Consider the following 18,212-nt stretch of genomic DNA (forward strand, 5'->3'; position numbering starts at 1 on the left):
ACTTCTAGTATATATCAAATTATTTTAATTGGATTAGACCTTATAATTTTTTTTCTTTCAAAATTTTATATAAAACTGTCTTGTTTGATGTATTCTTCTCCCTTATCTATGTGTTAAATCTTCATAAAAAGTTATGAAAAACTCTCTTATTATTATGCTTTGGATAGTTCATAATTATAGGATTTAATAATGCTTAAAAAATGGGGCATTTCAAAAAAAAAAAAAACATATGCATGCTAATAATGATGCAAGACCTAGGCTATAAGTTATAATATAATTAAAAGGAACAAATGGAGTGAAATATTCATGACCTAGTTGTTGAAAGAGAAATTTATTTCTCCGATATCAGAACTTTCACATAACTTTGTGCCCTTATTATTAAAAAATAATAATTATAAACTAGCAACATTTATCCTTCTTGGTGGAGCACTGAAAGGAAGGTTCAACAACTCTTTGTTTGAGGGAAATCACATTTTATATTCTCAATTATTATTCTCCTTCAATGGTCAATCATGTGAGGGGAAAAACTACCTATACATTTAAGAGGTCTATTGCTACATTTAGTTGTTTTTCTTTCACTACTATGCCTATTTTTGCAACGAATATCGCTTAACCAATTGGCAACTCAAACATAGTTTTGTACATGCGTAGCTTGGCATCTATGCTAGCCCTATCAATATACAGATGACCAATAATAAAATGAATTCCCACCATGGTTGGAGCATTATAGTATTAAAGTTGGCTATGGTTACATTAGTATCAAATCATTAATTAGAACTTAGCCAAAATCAGGATTTTCTAATTTTGATCAAGAGTTTATATTATTAAATTTTTATAGTATTCTAATTTCAAAGTAATCAATAATTATAAAATTCATATAATGAGTCATTATATTATGATTTTTTTTATTTATGAAGGGAAAAGTTTTTGGCTTAAATTTAATTATGATAAATAATTTAGGCATTAAATTTAATTTAATGTGACTTGAATATATAACTAATTAACTATTTTTTATATTACACCCATTCAAAATAAATTTAAATATTATAGAATTAATTAATTAAATTTAAGTCAAACATGGTTTAAATTATTTTTTGCCGTAGGCCGAGGACTCCAGCATCGCCATTGAGAGAGAGATGAAGAGATTGCAAGGCAAAGTCGCGATTGTTACTGCTTCAACACAAGGGATCGGCTTCGCCATCGCCGAGCGTTTCGCTCTTGAGGGTGCCTCTGTCGTCATCTCCTCCCGCCGGCAGGTCTCTCTCTTTCTCTCTCTCGCTCTCTGAATAGTAGGGTTGTTTGTTGACTATTTGGGGAAATTGCAGAAAAATGTTGATGCTGCGGTGGAGAAACTGCGGTCCAAGGGACTTGAGGTTATGGGGGTCGTATGCCATGTCTCGAATCTGCAGCAGAGGAAGGAACTCATAGACAAGACTGTCCAGGTTAAAAACCCCTTTATTAGTTTATGAAACACCGAACAAGTATAAAATGGTTTTTTTCTTACAAACTCAGTAAGGGATTTTTTCGACATTGGGGAGTGTGATATTAATTTCGGATTTTTTACTTTGTGCACGCTGAATAGAGTGCTTTGGGTTAAGAATTATAAAGATCCTTTGATATGCAGTTCAGAAGAAAAAAAGAAAAAGGAACTTATGTTGAGTTCAATGACTTATCTTTATTAGCCTGCTCTCTCATGTTAAAAAATTACTACTTTTTGCTTTCCAAAAATGCAATTACGAGGGGATTCGTGTCTCAGCCAGTGAATAAAGAGCTACGTTCAATTGAGTTGGGCATTGCGGTCTGATCTTGATGTTTTTCTTAATGTTAATCTACATTCTGCTCCTTCCTCTTATGCTTCTGGACATCCGAACCTTTTGCAAGTTGGGAAACAGTAGTGTTGAGTTGTGATCATCAAAATAAACAATGAGCCATATCTCTGTTTGCTTCTGTTATCAGGATTCTGTTCGATCATTCTTTCTGTTATTCAGGTCATGGATTAGTGTTCAAAGAGGCTGAAGTTGTGATTTATGTTTGTTATATATATATCTTTGTTGTCATCATTACCTTTGTACATCTGATAGAAGAAATCTAATCTAACCTTCTTGAGAATATGCAATCTGTGTTACTTATTTTTCCTGTTTCTTCCTTTATATCCCTTTAATTAACTCCTCTGACAATTATGCATAGATATTCTGAAGTTATTCTAAATGTAATTAGTTATTTCATCCACACTGCAGAGGTATGGAAATATCGATATTGTTGTGTCAAATGCTGCTGTTAACCCGACGGTTGATAATATCTTGGATATGAAAGAGACAGTTCTTGATAAGCTTTGGGAGATCAATGTGAAAGCTAGTGTTTTACTCCTACAGGTAGGAATCTGATAGGATGATTGCGGTTATTTGTGATTATGTTTAGTTTATGGTGCTCTCTTTCACTCATGTGACAGGCTGCTGCATCCTACCTGAAGAAAGGTTCATCTGTCATCTTTATTTCTTCTATTGCTGGATACAATCCAGAGCAAGGGCTGGCTATGTATGGGGTTACAAAAACAGCTCTTTTTGGGTTGACAAAGGTTGTTTGTTGCACTTTGTGTGATTATTTTTCTATTTCAAGGATGCAAACTACTTATAATTATTTGGTCATAATGTGTCTTTAAGCATCTTTTATTATCCACTTCATGTATTGATGATACTAGTTTCTATGTGGAATGATTAGATTTTAAAAGGAAATTCAAAATTTAATATATTTATTTTTTCAACCCTCTAAAAACCTTGCTCCAGTTTTATGATGCATTTTGTCTAGCTTCAGTTTAAATAAAATTTACTTTGAATGGTTATCATCTTATCTTTATCTTTACAGCCACATAACTAGATACCTAGCCAGGGAAGGGTACAATGAAAATAAAGTTCTAGAAAGCTTTTGCACTTTACATTGATAGTATTTTGTCTTCAAAGTTTTATTGAGTATGGTCCAATAATATGTACAATTTTAATTAGCTTATTGGATTATATATTAGTTGATTATCTTTGGGTTATTCTATGATTGTCAAGCGTCATCATAAGTCATCCTAATCCCTTTTTAAAATAGAAATGATACAAACCAGGTCAAGATGTTCTATTTATGTCAGAAAAGAGTTTAGCTGTCATAAATTTGTATTTAAGAAAATACATTCAATTAATATGTCAGGGGAATTATTTATCCTTAAGGGATAGTTTGGTTTGTTGAAAAATGAATGCAGAGTAAACAAAATACAATTTAAAAGGAATGCAAAGTATTTGAAACGTTTGAGCTTATTTGGATGGGTGTAAAAAGAATGCAATAGATTATTTTTTTTATTTAGCTTGAAGTAAATTGAATGCATGTAAAGTAAAAAAGTTTAGAGGCCGATGATGTGTGTTGGTGGTGGCGGCGGTCTGTGATGTGTGTTGGTGGTGGTGGACGGCAAGCCTACAATCATTGGTAGTGGCCGACGTTAGCAGACGTCGGTGGCGACTGTTTGTGGGTCCCGATAGTCGGCGGGAGGTGGCGGGCAATTGGTCGGCAGTGGGCGGCGGAGGCGGGCTGCGACTATGCAGTTGTCTGGCAATAAAAAAAATTTAGATAAAATTGAGCTAGTTTACTATATTTAAAAAATAAACTAAGAAGTAAAAAAGGAATTTAATGAAATTTTACATTACATTTCCTTTTCATCCAATCAAACACCTAAAATCTATTTTATATTGCATTATTTTTACTCTGCATTCCTTTTTTAGCAAAGCAAACTGCCCCTAAATCAACCTTTATGTGTAAAATCAATGAGAAATCTACATCCGCAAAATCAAACATGACAAATGAAAACAAGAAAAGATAGATTTGATATTTTGATGAGTAAGAATAATGATATACCCTTTAATCAGGAAATGAAGTTAATTAAAAAAAAAACTTTAGACGTATCTTTTGCAGAATGTAATTAGTTCAAGTTTTGAAAGTGTCTTCTTATCATGAATAAAGTTGATTCAATTTTTTTCTGTATTGAAACCTATGGTTCTTACACAACAAATTACACTGCCACAAGTTTGAAAATTATAAATGGCTTAGCTTCAAAGTCAAATTTCCCAAATAATGCTTCCTTTACTAGCGTTCGTGATAAGGAATACTTACTTGACCACAAGTGGATGGTGATAGATTTTTTTTACATCCTCAGTTTTAATCATTCAGTTTCAATCCAATAAATCCTTCATCAATTTTCACCATTTATAGCTACATTTGATTTGACTTCCTCTCTTCTATGATCAATTTCATGGTTCATTATTATCATCATTATCAGTAGTCATTCCCCATCTATTTGTGGTTTGCATTATGAATCCTTGCTTCCATTTATGACAGTTGATTTCTCATGAGGTATTATTATTGTCTGCAAAAATATTTTTGGCCAATTATCGTTTGTATGCTTATTTGAATATTAGAAAAAAGCATAATTCAGTTTTTATGTAGAAAAATTAGAATTGGAGAACTTTTATCTAATTTTGATCTTCTCAGGTAGGCAATAAAAAATCTGAACTAGCAAGCTGTTTCATATTTCATATTTTTGGTAGGGTAGTTATGCTCTTTGTTGATTTTCTTTCTACACATGTTGAAATTAAAATATTCACGATTTCAAATTTAGTAGAATCTCCCATTTTTCTTAGGGACTTGAACTTAGCTAAAACTTACATTAATTTATAAGTTGTGAACATTATTGCCAACTCTAAATAATTCTATGATCGTATGCCACTTCATTGGAACATGCTAGATTAGGGGATCACATGATTTTCTAAGAGGATGCAAAGAAAGAATGGCTGAGATGTCTACCAAGAGGATTAATTATCAAGAAGATTTTAGGATGCCGAATGTTATTAGAGTTCAAGAGGAATCAATGTTATCTAGACAACTCTTTTGCTTATAGACATAAGGTCTTCTTGTTGAGTCGTTTATTATTAAGCATCTCAAGTTGCAACTTGGCGCTAATTGTTTAAGTTGGCACCGTCTTTCCTGTAACTAAGTTTGGAACATTCATAATCAAATCCTTGACTTTTTATAGCAACCTTCCTTTGGTAACCAATGGTCTGGTTTTTTTAGAAAAGGGGCATTGTATGGTAGTATGTTGATGGATCTTTATCTAGTTGGTCTTTGATCTTCTAGAAGGGAGAGATAGATTAGAGAGTGAGATTTATAGGAAGAGAGATATTCTTCTTGCATTTTTGTAGTTGCCTTAGGTTTTGGATCTTTCACGTTTTTTTCAAAAGCTTCATTTGAAATCTTTATGGAGAAGTTCAAGAAAGATGCCAATGAAAAGAAAACATGCACTGCAACCAAATTGGAACAATCATTGTAGTTGGTGAATCAACTAGCTTCGAGCATTTTCTTGATGGCAATACTAAATATGAAAGAATTGAGTTCGACATGAGACCTTTTTGTGTCTGAGAAACTCTTCACCTTTCACGCAACAAGCGGTCAACAACGTGTTCAATTTGGTGAGTAAGAATAACCTAATCTCAAAAAGCCTAATTAAGCAGTTTGGATTTTAGAATTTTAGATGACTCCTTATCCACAAAGTTATACTCAAATAAATTCAGAAGGACTAGATGATGTTAAACAATTGTCGGTGATGTATTCACTTTAGCATTACTCTAGATTCTAGAATGCTTCAACAAGGTGATGCATAAATTGATGTCTCTTGACATTTGGTGAATTATGTTTAGTAGGCCATATTTATGAGACTAAAATAATATCTTCTTCATGCAATAATATCTCCTCTATAAAGATCATATCAACTATGCTATTAATAAGATCAAGCGATGTCGTCCTCGTCATGTTAGCAGTTGCACAAGTGAAAAGAATCATAAAAGCATGCCCATGCTAAATTTTGTTGTTCATCTTTTTTTGAAAGAAATGCTAATATTGCATTAAAAGCAGACGGAAAAAAGAAACAATTACAAACTACTCAAGTAACACCTAAAGAATCACATTCCTCCTTTAAGCAAGACAAGAAAGAAGGAGGAATCAAACCAACATTAAGTTCTTCCCACAAAAAAGAACTTTGTAAAGCCAAATTAGCACAAATATCCGCTAATTTGTTACCACTTCTACTAGAAAAAGAAAACACAACTTGTTTGAACTCTAGCAAGAAAGCCAAATTATCTTCAATCTTTCTACTAACCTTCCAGCTCTTAACTGAATTTTGAAGCAGTTTAATGATATTGAAGTTGTCCCCTTCGATGATAACTCCTTGAGCTTCGAACATCCAATCCTGGACCACATTTTTTAGATACAAAACAGCTAATAATTCCATCTGTGCAGCGTCCCAATGCAAGAACTAAACTCCAAAAGCAACCAAGAATCTTCCTTTATCATCTCTAGCAACGCCTCCAATTCCAGCTAAATTATTCCTCCTGAGAGCTGCATCCACATTTATCTTTATCCATCCGAGAGGAGGAGGATGCCAAGGACAAAACAGCAAGCGCTGGTTGGCATCCCAGTTATCCGGTTGGAAATTTAAAAAATTACTCCTTACTGCAAAGGAAATATAGCATTTGCAGCAATGGTATTATCAGATTCATCATTGTCACCATGAACCAACTTGCATCTACTCTTCCAAACAAGACATGCGGTTGTACAGTAAATGTTTGCAATGAGAGTATTCTTACCCACGTACCTTTGAAGTCCTTCTAAGCATTCAAAAAAACTGTCAAACACCGGAACCAGAAATCCCCAACTATTCAGTAGAGAGACCACTTTCCGGAACTTAGAACATCTTCCTGCTATATGGCTGTTATCCTCTACCTCTTCACAGCCTCTCGGACAACCTGGAAAGTTACTTAACCTCCTCCTCACAAGGAAAGTATTAGATGGAATAGCATTATTACAGTCTCCACCAAAAAAGTTTAATTTTCGGCTTTAAATTAAGTCTTTTCATCCAATTCCAATGAGCACTCTCATCCTCATGTACCATAGCAGCTTCAAAGGACATGGCAACAATAGATTTCCCAGAAAATTTACCTTTTAATTCCATGAGATCTGAATTCCTGCCATCTACAATAGAAATTTTTGAAATGAGATTCAGCAGCTATACACCAAATACAACTTGTAGTTTATCCATATTCCATTGGCCATTTGAGATGAATGAGCTTAGATTGAAATCGGATATTTCCTGTATATTAACAAATGTAGGCCAATATGCAATGCCTTTGCCTAAAATCCATGAATCATATAGCCAATTGATAGATTTCCCATTGGAAATATTCTATCTAACAATGTTTTTAAGATATTTAGCTCCCATAGTAATAATCTTCCATGTAGGTGAACACCCTTTCTTCACTAGGACCGACCACACATCTTCTCCATATTTTGCTCTCAGAATTTGGTTCAATAAAGAATTAGGTTTCATGCAAAAATTCCACGCAAATTTGGCCCGTAGAGGTCCTATCTTAGATACTGCTGAGAATAAACCTCTACCACCTTCATTCTTCGGCTTACAAAGTAAATCCCAAGAAGCATAATGAAGTCCAGCATTGCCATTATTTTTACTCCATAAGAATCCTCTACACATCTTATCAAACTCCTTGAGAATGCTCAACAGAACTAATGAAAGAGTTGATAAAAAGAAAGGTAAAGAGAGGAAGCTGATTTCACCAAAACCAATTTACCTTTCAACGAAATACATTTCTTTCCCCATGTATTCAACTTATTAGCAGCCGACTCCATCAAATTCAGAAAAGCTGATGCCACCGCCCTTCTTAAAGTCACTTCACACCAAGATAACTTAATTCCTTCACTTTCTTGAAATTGAGCTGTTTTACAATCTTCTTTTGAGTTCTTCGTTTGGTATGCTTCCCAAAAAGAACCATGGATTTTGAAGAATTAACCTTCTGTCCCGTCCAATCACAGTAATTGGAAATGATCTTCTTCAATTCCTTAACTTCCTTTACCTTGGCTTCCGAGAAGATTAAGATGTCATCCGCATAGAGTAAGTGAGATACTCTCGGAGCTAACAGAGAAATAGAAATACCCATACAACTTCTTCTTAAAAATAAGGCATCAGATAAAATTTGAGAGCATAAAATGAATAAAAATGGGGACAAAAGACATCCTTGCCTAAATCCACATCTTCCTTCAATCCATTCAGTTTTTCTCCCATTAATCAAAATGCAATACTTGGGATTAAGGACACATTGCAATAAAAGCTCCAAAAATTTATTAGGAAATTTAAAATGATTAAGAACTTGCCTCAAAGTTTGCCACCCCATACTTTTATAAGCTTGTTCCATGTCAAGCTTAATTGCCAGCAAGCCTTTTCTAGATTTGGACCATCTGAATTTGTTGAAAACCTCCTGAGCCAAAAGCACATGATCAGACAATGATCGGCCTCTTACGAAAGCCGCTTGGTCCATCGAAATGATCTTATGAATAACTTTTTCCAATCTATTTAAAAGCATCTTAGCAATGATTTTATATATAGTCATACACAGACTAATAGGCCGGAAGTTAGCAGGCTCTTGAGGACATTTGATTTTTGGGATTAAGACAATTAAAGTCTCCTTCCAGGATCGATCCATAACACCTGAAGACAAGAAATGGCTTACCGCAAGCCATACATCCTCTTTAATCCAATTCCAAAAATCCTTGATGAATGAGAAGGTTATCCCATCTAAGCCCGGAGAAATGTTCCTCTCAGATTTTTCCACGACCACTTGAGTTCCTCCCTTGTGAATCAGCCTCAAGCAAGTTTTGATCAACATTACTAATGACAGCAGACGGATTAGGCCATCCATCCAGTAAGCATTTTCTATGTTGCCATTTCAACTTGAAAAATTATGAGAAAGTTCTCTGGATTACAGCTCCATCCTCCGTCACAATACCATCTATGGTCTTGATATGACTAATATAATTATTATTCCTTCTGACATTCGCAAATGCATGAAAAAATGATGAATTACAATCAGCTTCGTCCATCCAGTTTTCTTTAGCCCTCTGTTTCCACCAAGTGTTGAGCCGTGCCAATGTAATATTGAGTTCATTGATTTTGAATCTCAATAGCTGCAATCTATCAAAAGATATCAAACCTTCAGACTCCTCCAGTTGGATTTCCAAAATATCATTCTTCAACTTGTCCCGCAATAAGTTCAGATTCCTGAATTTAGCCTTACTCCAGAAGAAGAGGGCTCTTAAAGTTCTCTTGAACTTTAAATAAAGAGATGAAGCCGGGTCCCCCATGCAGTTTTTCATCCATATTTTCTTCACTAAGGCTGCTGCTCCATGATAAGAAGCCCATACCTCTTCATACCGGATATCTCTGTTGTAAAACTCCACAGGTTTGAAGATTTCCAATAGAATTGGGCAATGGTTCAAGGCTATACGAGCCAAGTGCTTTACTAAAGCAAGTTGAATGATATTTAAAGCCTTGGAATTAATAAGACATATGTCTAACTTCTCCAAGATTCAAGCACTCCCAGATTTATTATTGCACCAAGTGAACCTTGGCCCCATCGATCTAACCTCGTGAAGATCATTATTAATCATGAAGCTATTTAAATCCTTAGAACTTTGATTCAGGCTGAACTTCTTCCCTCCTCTTTTCTCAGCTTGGGAAAGCACACAGTTGAAGTCACCTCCCACAAGTAAAAAAAAAAAACGCTTCAATACCTAATTGGACATTTTTAAACATGGTGATGACAGTGCTAATGACTTATGAGTTCTTATGTGATATGTCATTGCTATTTATTTTTGGAATTATATGTTAATGAAAAGAATACTGTGATTTGGGAAAGATGGAGTTTGAGTTGGACTATATTTCATGCTGTCTTATTATTAGGATATTTTGATTTCACTTCATATCTTGTACATTTTTATGTTTTATATATTATTTACTCATTAGTATATACAAAATTTATTATTTTATGTTTACGCCTCGCGTCACGAACGAAAAACGCCTCAATACCCGATTACGCAATTTTAAACATTGTTAGAGACCCCTTCATATTCCACTTTTTTGATAGAATTTCCCAGCCAAGCCTTCCACCCAAACACCCTCTGGAAGTTTCATATCTAGAGGAATGCGCACACATACCCTAGCAAACTCCCTCCTGCTCCACTGGAACATGTTCCCATCAAGAAGATACGGCTTGCCTACCAGAGAAGCAATCCTACAAATGTTTACCTCATCCCAGCATTGAAGAGGTAAATTTGGTAGCCTAATCCACACTGGAGATGTAATGCCTTTGAGAGACGTAGGATTGAAATTGGCCGACCATTTGTCCAATCCAACCACCTGTCCTCTAATCCACCACGGGCCACCTGAAAGAATGCTCTCTAATGCCTTAGAATCTTCAAATGAGCACAGAATCCAGCAAAGTCCCAAACCAGTGATGTGGAATTTTCCAAATTTATCCCATTGTCTTCTCAAATCAGTGCTTACCACATGAAAAGGTATATTATCACCAAAAGTCTTCACAACAATAACTCTTTCTAATCTTCTAGCATTTTCCAACTCCTTTTCAGCATGAAGAAGAACCACCTTTCCATCTTCAGACAAAAACTAACCCAACCCAGCTCCAGATTATCCACCTTCACGTTCAGTCTTTTACTCCACGCCGATTGAATCCTCACATTGCTTTCCTTGATCTCCGCTGAAACTGCATTTGTTAATAAATCTCCAGGACCTCCCTCTGGATAACCAACACTCTTCTTTTGAGACAAAACCTCATCCACATTGATTACATCCCGTGTATTGCATTCCACATTGATTGTTTGTAAAAAAATCGCTTTTGATCGGTGAAGACAGCAAGGAAATCGTGTTGAAACATTTGTTAGAATAGATCCTCAGTCCAGCAGATGATGAGGCTTCTAAATTCAGACCACCAATAACCTTCTCTTTTCCGTCAAGAATTGGCGTAGCCTCCAAATTATTCACACAATCCTCCTTGATAACAGCATTTCCTTTACCAGAAACAAGAATGGGGATCTCCTTCTTACCCAATAATCCCCCTTCGTTGATAATCAACGGTTTTCCCTTAAAGCCTTTGAAGTTCTTGTTGAACTCCTCGAGAACTTTGGAACCTCCATTAAAAACTTCTGAAGAATCATGTACCGGTACAGACAATCCTTTCCTGTAATTCTTCCAAGCTTCCGAAGGAAGAAATCGTCTTTGCTCCATCTGCGCCTCTCCGGGCCGCCGGAGTGCCGGCTGATTGCCGGACAATCCAGCCGCAGAAAACAGGGGCCGCCAAAACAGAAAATTGAAATCCCAGACTTTCTCTCACTTACTTGACAAGGATGTTCTTGATCCAATTTAAGTTGTATGGTCCGAGAATAATTTAAGATGGTCAGAATGGAAAAGAAAGGAAAAGCATCATCTCTGTCTTTTGTGGAGTAAGACTACAAAAATTGGTCGAATATTACCAAGAGGTTTTCCTCGAATTGAGATAGTTGCCTCCTCATCGGGCTGTGAGCTTGAAATTCATATTTTCTCAATTTCCTTTCTTCCTAACATTATGATGCACCACAAGCCAATGTTGGAGGGGATCATAAAGCAAATCGCTTGAGTTGTTAGATTTCGGTGCCATCAAGCTGTGCAGCTCATCATAGCAATCTCCATTTATAATGGATCTAACGGTGCCATCAAGCTGTGCAGCCATCATAGCAATCTCCATTTATAATGGTGTGGTGCGATAGAAGGATGATAGTTGGCTGTGTACATAGACTATTGGACACCAAATCAATTCAATATAAAGAAGGGATACTTCCTTGAGTTGATAACTTTTTGCACTTTTTAGAGGAGGCAACCATCTTCTTTAAGATTTAAATCAGATTCTATTTGGGACTACTTCAATATTTTTTAAAGATGGTTGTGAAGCTGTTATAGGGAAAATAATTTTTTTTAAAGCTGATATGAATATTATAAATATGTTATATTTAAAAAAAAGTTGAACATTGCTTTCTTGAAGATATCACATATTAGCAACTTTGGTTTCAAAAAATAACCTATCATCACAAAAAAAATTTAAAAAGCTGTGAGAAACCAGCAATAAAATATTAGCTAAACAAAATTGTAGTTACGGTATGAAAAGAAAAACAATGAAAAAATTGTCCCAAACATACCCTCAATCTATCCATCATGAAGTTTGAACAAGCAGAAGATACACAAATAATTTTGCTTGAAATCATATATAAGGACTATATAAGTGGATGTTCATATCGTTTGGTCTCTTTAATGTGCCAATAAAATTTATGCATCTCATGAGCTTCATTTTTAGACTTTTAGAGAAAATTTTTGGATTGTTTACCTCAATGACATTCTCATCTACATCAAGAGGGAAGAGGAACTTCTTAAATATATACCGAAAGTGTCCAACATTCAAAAGAATAACAACTCTATTTGAATATGAAAAAAATGTGACTCTAAGAAGAAGACTGTAATATCTTTAATGGGAAATCATGCTTGATTCTGAGAAGATTATGGACTTCAATGACTAGCCTTAATCATGAAATTTTACTGTGAAGCCTAATGGGAGCTTATTAGTACATAAGAAGAATTATCTTCAACTTACCGTTGTTGACTAAAGCCAATCCGAAATTCTCCTTGAGAGGAAAAATGAGAACATCACTTCTCTTTTTACAACCAGGATGAGCGAGTTGTTGGTTCTAGCCTTAAAATCTTTAGTGATCATTCAAAGTCAAGCCTGATGCTTTTGGATATGCACATGGTGCTATCCTGATGCAAAAAAGAAGTCTTACAATGTACTATTCAGAGCTACTAAAGGATGCTCAAAATAACTATTCGACTTTTGATAAAGAATTTGCATACTTCAACCAGCTATGAAGTATTGGTGACCTTAATTATACGTGAAAGAAATTGTTGCGTGCTAACCATAAACCACTCCACAAACTTGTACCAGCTTGGCAATCACTTTGATGTTTTGGAAGGATACCTAGATGAAGGATTGTTGTATGAAGGGAATCAACTGTGTTCCTAAAAGAGGTGTTGAATAAAGTGGATCACAGAGGCACACATTTTTAAGATGGTTGTATACTTTGTGTTAAGATATGAAGACAAATTTTCTTACCAAACTCCTACAATGTTTTACCTACAACACTCAAGTTTTATAAACTTAATACCTATCATCTTCCACCTAGCATTATCATAATGATACTTATAACCTTCAACCTTATAAATTCAAGCTTGCTACCGGTCACCTTTTAGTACCATACAAGGAGATGGTTCCATGGTGTTTAAGCCATTGTTTAAAATTGCGCAATATGAGGTTCGCCTTGAGGCCCGCCTCAGCGCAATTCCAGTGAAAAACGCCTTGAGGCTTATGCCTCAAGTTTTTTTTATGAGGCTTATCCCTCAGCTTGGCTGAGGCAAGCCTTGAGGCACGCCTCGCCTTACTAGCGTGAGGTTTACGCCTCAACCGATTTATATATATTTTTATTAAAATTTATCTAAATCCTAAACTAAAGCCTCTAATAAATCACGCCTTCATGCACCCCCAAGTTCAACAATTTCCTCTCAAAAGCCTCGACCTCTAGCCCACCACTTTGGTCGTAGCCACCACCATCATAGCCACCGTCGAGAACCACTTGAAAGTCGCACACCACCACTACCATCTCCTCTAAAAATTTTGGAGTATTATTCTCATCTTTATATTGATGACAAATATTTATGAAAGAAAAAGATGATTGAAATAAATGAAGACGAAAAAGATTGAGAGGCATTGAACTCCACAGGATGAGGCATGGGAGAGATAAATTTGTTATGATGAAGACTCCTCATTGATTACAGTACAAATGATTTCCAAGCTGTTGCCAATTGTGTAAGCTTCTTTTTAGGAATTGAATGTGGATGAGTAGGGAACTATGAAATAAGGAATTTGGAGCTGAACTTAATGTGATAGGATACTTTTACGTTATTCATATATTTCATGTTGTTTTATTCTTATAATATTTGGATTTTAATTCTATTTTATGCAATTTATTACTTGTCACTTTACATCTTATGCAATTTTTTGCTTCGTATATCAATTTGTTACTTCATAATTTAATAGAAAATTAATATGTAATTCTTTAACATATTATTTGAGTATTATATAAAAAATCAATTTTAACTTTTATTTTACTTTATGTAATTTTTGGATTTTAAGGCTTACGCCTTGCCTCACGGAAGAAAAGCACCTCAATACCCAATTGCTCAATTTTAAACCTTGGTTTAAGCATCCTATAACCACAAGAAAATAGGAAGAATAGGGTGAGAGAGAGAGAAAAGAAGAGCTTAAGCTTCCAACTAAAGAAAGGAAAGCTCTAGCAGTAGAGGAGAAATAGGAAGAGTCCTTGCAGTCGAGAACAGAAACAGTAATAGCAGCAACAACATATTTTTCTCCATGTTTAGCCCCCATTCTTGCGGTAGGTGGTTGTGTTTTCTCTTTTTCATTAACGTAGAGAAAATGATATTTTTTTCACATCTTTGTTTGTATGAAAATAAACCTTTGAAGTATTCTTCTTTTAAAGTTTAATGAAATATTTGATTTTTGTGTGATCGTGGACATTGGTGAATAATATTGCATAAACATGCAAACTTGTGTCTTATGATTGTGATCTTTAGCTTGTTTATTCTTCATCTTCATTTGGTTGTGCTAAAAAATTATATCAACATCCTAACATTTTATAGTGACAAAAAACGCTTATCATTTGTGGTGATATATTTATTGGTTGAGGATGCATTGTGTAGCCAAATTCCTGAGAAGATGTGTACATTATTGCAAATCAATGGCCTCAAACAAGAAGCAAGGAATAGACATGCCATTGTTAATTCCGACTCGAGCAATGCAAAGTATGTCCATTAACTTTTTGGAAGGATTGCCAATGACCTGAAGTTTTTACAACTATATGTTTTCTGTGGTAAATAGGTTCTCATTGGCAATGGTCTTCAATGTGTGCCAACAAAACATCACATATGAGAAGCATCTTTTCTATTTTTTTGAAACATTTGATTACCCTTTGAACTCCCTTGCTTAATTATCTTAGAAAAAAATTCCTACTAAGCAATTTTTTGAAAATCACTTTGGTTTATGATGTATGTATAAGTTATATTAATTTTTAATTATTTATATAATATATTAGATATTAAAGAGAGCGAAAAAATGTATGTATAAGTTCGTCAAGCCAAGAGATATAAGTAAGGACTTAGTTCAAGTGAAGTGCATTAATGATGAATATTAAAAAGTGATTTTATTAGAATAGAATATTCAACAAAGATGGATGAGATATTTCAATAAGCTTTTCAATAAAGATTGTAAGAATATGATTGACATTAGTGACCTTAGCATTCTAAATGAAAATATATATTTTTATTTTTATTGTTATTTTAGTAAATCGAAGTTAGAAAGGCTTTAAAAAAATGAAATGTGAAAAAATTGTTGACCTAATGATATTTCAATAGAGGTGTATAGAAATGCTTGAGATGAGGGAATTTCTTGACTTACGAAAATTTTCAATATTATTTTAAAGACTAAAAAGATGTCAAAAGAGTGAAGGAGTGTGTTGATTCTTATTTATAAAAGAAAGGTGATGCACAAGTGTGAAAATGATAAAAAATTAAGGTAATGTGTCATACATTAAAACTATGAGATAGAGTTATTGAGCACAGCTGCACAGATTACAACATGATACTAATTTTTCTCGAAATCAATTTTGATTCATGCTGGGTAGGTCTATTATGGAAGCTATACATTTATTGAGAGGTTTTATGGAGAAGTATAGAGAGAATAAGGCGGATTTACATATGATATTTATTGATTTAGAGAAAGCATATGATAAAGTTCTAAGAGAAGTGCTATGAGAGTTCTAGAAAAACAAGGAGCTAATAATGCTTTATATTCAAGTCATTAAGGATATGTATGTAAGAATTGTTACTTGTGTTATTTGACCAAGTATTTTTCTATTTCAGTGGATTATATCATAGATCAGCATTAAGCCCATTTCTTTTGCTTTAGACATCCATGTTCTTACTATACATTTGCAAGAGGGTGTATCCTGGTGTATGCATTTTGTTGAGAATGTTCTTGTTGAGAAGATTAGAGTGGGAGTTGAAAGAAAACTTGAATCATGGAGGTCAACCTTAGAGTCTAAAGGTTTTAGTAGATCTAAAACAGAATAAATGGAGTGTAATTTTGGTAGAATATATCTTGTGATATGATGTGATTTTGGGTTATCATATCATTAAAAAGACTACATTTTAGATATTTGTGGTCTATTGTTCAAAGTGATGGTGAAATAGATGGATATATCATTAGTAGAATTAAATTTAGATGGTTAAAGTGGAGCAATGCATCAGACCTGTTGTTGTTACAGAAAAGTAACCCTCAAACTTAAGAGGAAATTCTATAAGATGGTGGTGAGACTTGCCATGCTTTATGCCGCAAAATATTGGTCATTAAAAGACGAGCATAAATTAAGTTTAAGTGTTGCATAGATGAAAATGCTTAGGTGGATGAGTGGCTTCACTCTTAGAGATAGAATGCGAAACGAGTATATATGTGAAAAGGTTGCAGTAGCTTCAATGACATATAAGATTACAGAGTCTCCCTAGATGGTTTGATCACATAAAACATTGGCTTTTCGATGACCCAATTAGGATAGTAGATGTATTAGATTTGGTCTATATTAAGAAAGGTAGAGATAGGCCTAAAAAGACTTGGTTAGAAAGTATTAGAAATGACATTTTTATTAAATTTAAATGAGAATTTGACTCTTGACATGACAATAAAAAAGAAAAAAAAAAGATTCATGTAACCGACCCCACATAGTGAGATAAATACTTGATGATGTTGTTGTAGTACTTTGGTTTATGATGCATACTACTTTGAAGAGAACCGCTGCCTTACATCATCAAATTGACAACCAGATTCAGGTCATCAATAGAATAATTGTGCATTTATCGTGAATATTCAATTCTTGCGTGAATATTCAATTCTTGCACTTTGGAGAGATTTTGTTTTTATTTATTTTTTATATGAAAATGAAATAATTACATTTAAGAGAAATTTGAAGAGATTTATGGAGTTTAAAATCATTTCTTAAGTATATGCCACTAAATTTGTAAAAATATTATTATCATTAATTATTTATGCTGAAGTTTCCATATAGCCATGAAAATCTACAATTGTCATGAAAGCACGACGTGGATTTGAGATAAGGCACCTTTCATTTGGATATCCAAGTCAATATAGATTTTCTTCGTGTAAGAAGGAACTAATTGATTTGCAATAGTATTCACATTATAATTAGTTGCATGATAAATAACTTAATCACTGAAAAACATGAGAGCAATAGCTGAAAAAATGACAACTATTAAACTTGCAAACAAAAATTCCACCCGTTGAAAGGATCTTCCGTATTTTGGAGAAAGCCGTCTTCTTGCTTTGGTTTTTTCAAATTTTCGAATCACGCGGGCTTTCCGCGATCGGAAAAGCGCGGCGGCTGATGATCGCCGACGTTCTTTGCTTAGATCGATATGAGATCTATGGCAACTCTACGTTCAAATGGTAGGAATTCGAATGGAATAGTGATTAAAGAAGGCGCGATACATAATCGCAGGACAACATCTGTTGAAGGAAAGGGTAAAAGCGTTTTGATTAAAAATGATGTTGGAAAGGATTATTTCGTTGGAAACATGAATCCAGGAGCTGCTATTACTGAATCGTCTGCATCGGACAATCTGATTCTTCGAGTGAATAACTTTTCTGGTGTTCTTGATACGCTTAAGGGTCGCAAAATTGGTGATGAATTGATATCGGTTGAAGGTCTGAAAGAGAATGTGCAAGTAGAAGAAGGATGTGACGTGGTGGAAAATCTAAAGAACAAGACCAATGAGGTGTCTGAAGCATGGTCGAAGCCCAAGCCAATTAAACTTTCTTTCAATAAGAACATGGTTGAACGATCAGAAGATGGAATTGCTGTGAAGTTAAATTCTGATATGGAATTAAAGAATTCGCAGGTTTTGAAAAATTCTGTAGTGATCAAAGTTTTGGGTAATAATGTGCCTTTCTCGGTGTGTAGTACCGAATTAAGAAAGCAGTGGGGTAAGTTTGGAAGCTTTCATTTAACCTCAATTGGTATGGACTGGATTTTGTGCTCATTTCAATCAAGTGAAGCGGTTGATGAAGTATTGAATGGAGGATCTCAGCTTGATATCATAC

The 18,212-nt window shown here is 34.5% G+C and overlaps 1 protein-coding gene across 1 annotated transcript in view; it reads left to right on the forward strand.

Moving 5' to 3' along the window:
* Positions 1-1,095: 1,095 nt before the first annotated feature.
* LOC110104710 (tropinone reductase-like 3) overlaps positions 1,096-18,212 on the forward strand; it is a 24,744-nt gene continuing 7,627 nt past the window's right edge. Inside the window, exons 1-4 of the mRNA XM_020833938.2 lie at positions 1,096-1,256; positions 1,326-1,442; positions 2,238-2,372; positions 2,450-2,575. Of these exons, the coding sequence (XP_020689597.1) occupies positions 1,137-1,256; positions 1,326-1,442; positions 2,238-2,372; positions 2,450-2,575 (498 nt within the window). The 5' untranslated portion in view covers positions 1,096-1,136. The remainder of the gene's footprint in view (positions 1,257-1,325; positions 1,443-2,237; positions 2,373-2,449; positions 2,576-18,212) is intronic.

Source organism: Dendrobium catenatum, unplaced genomic scaffold (genome assembly GCF_001605985.2).
Source record: "Dendrobium catenatum unplaced genomic scaffold, ASM160598v2 fragScaff_scaffold_1090, whole genome shotgun sequence".
Lineage (NCBI taxonomy): Eukaryota > Viridiplantae > Streptophyta > Magnoliopsida > Asparagales > Orchidaceae > Dendrobium > Dendrobium catenatum.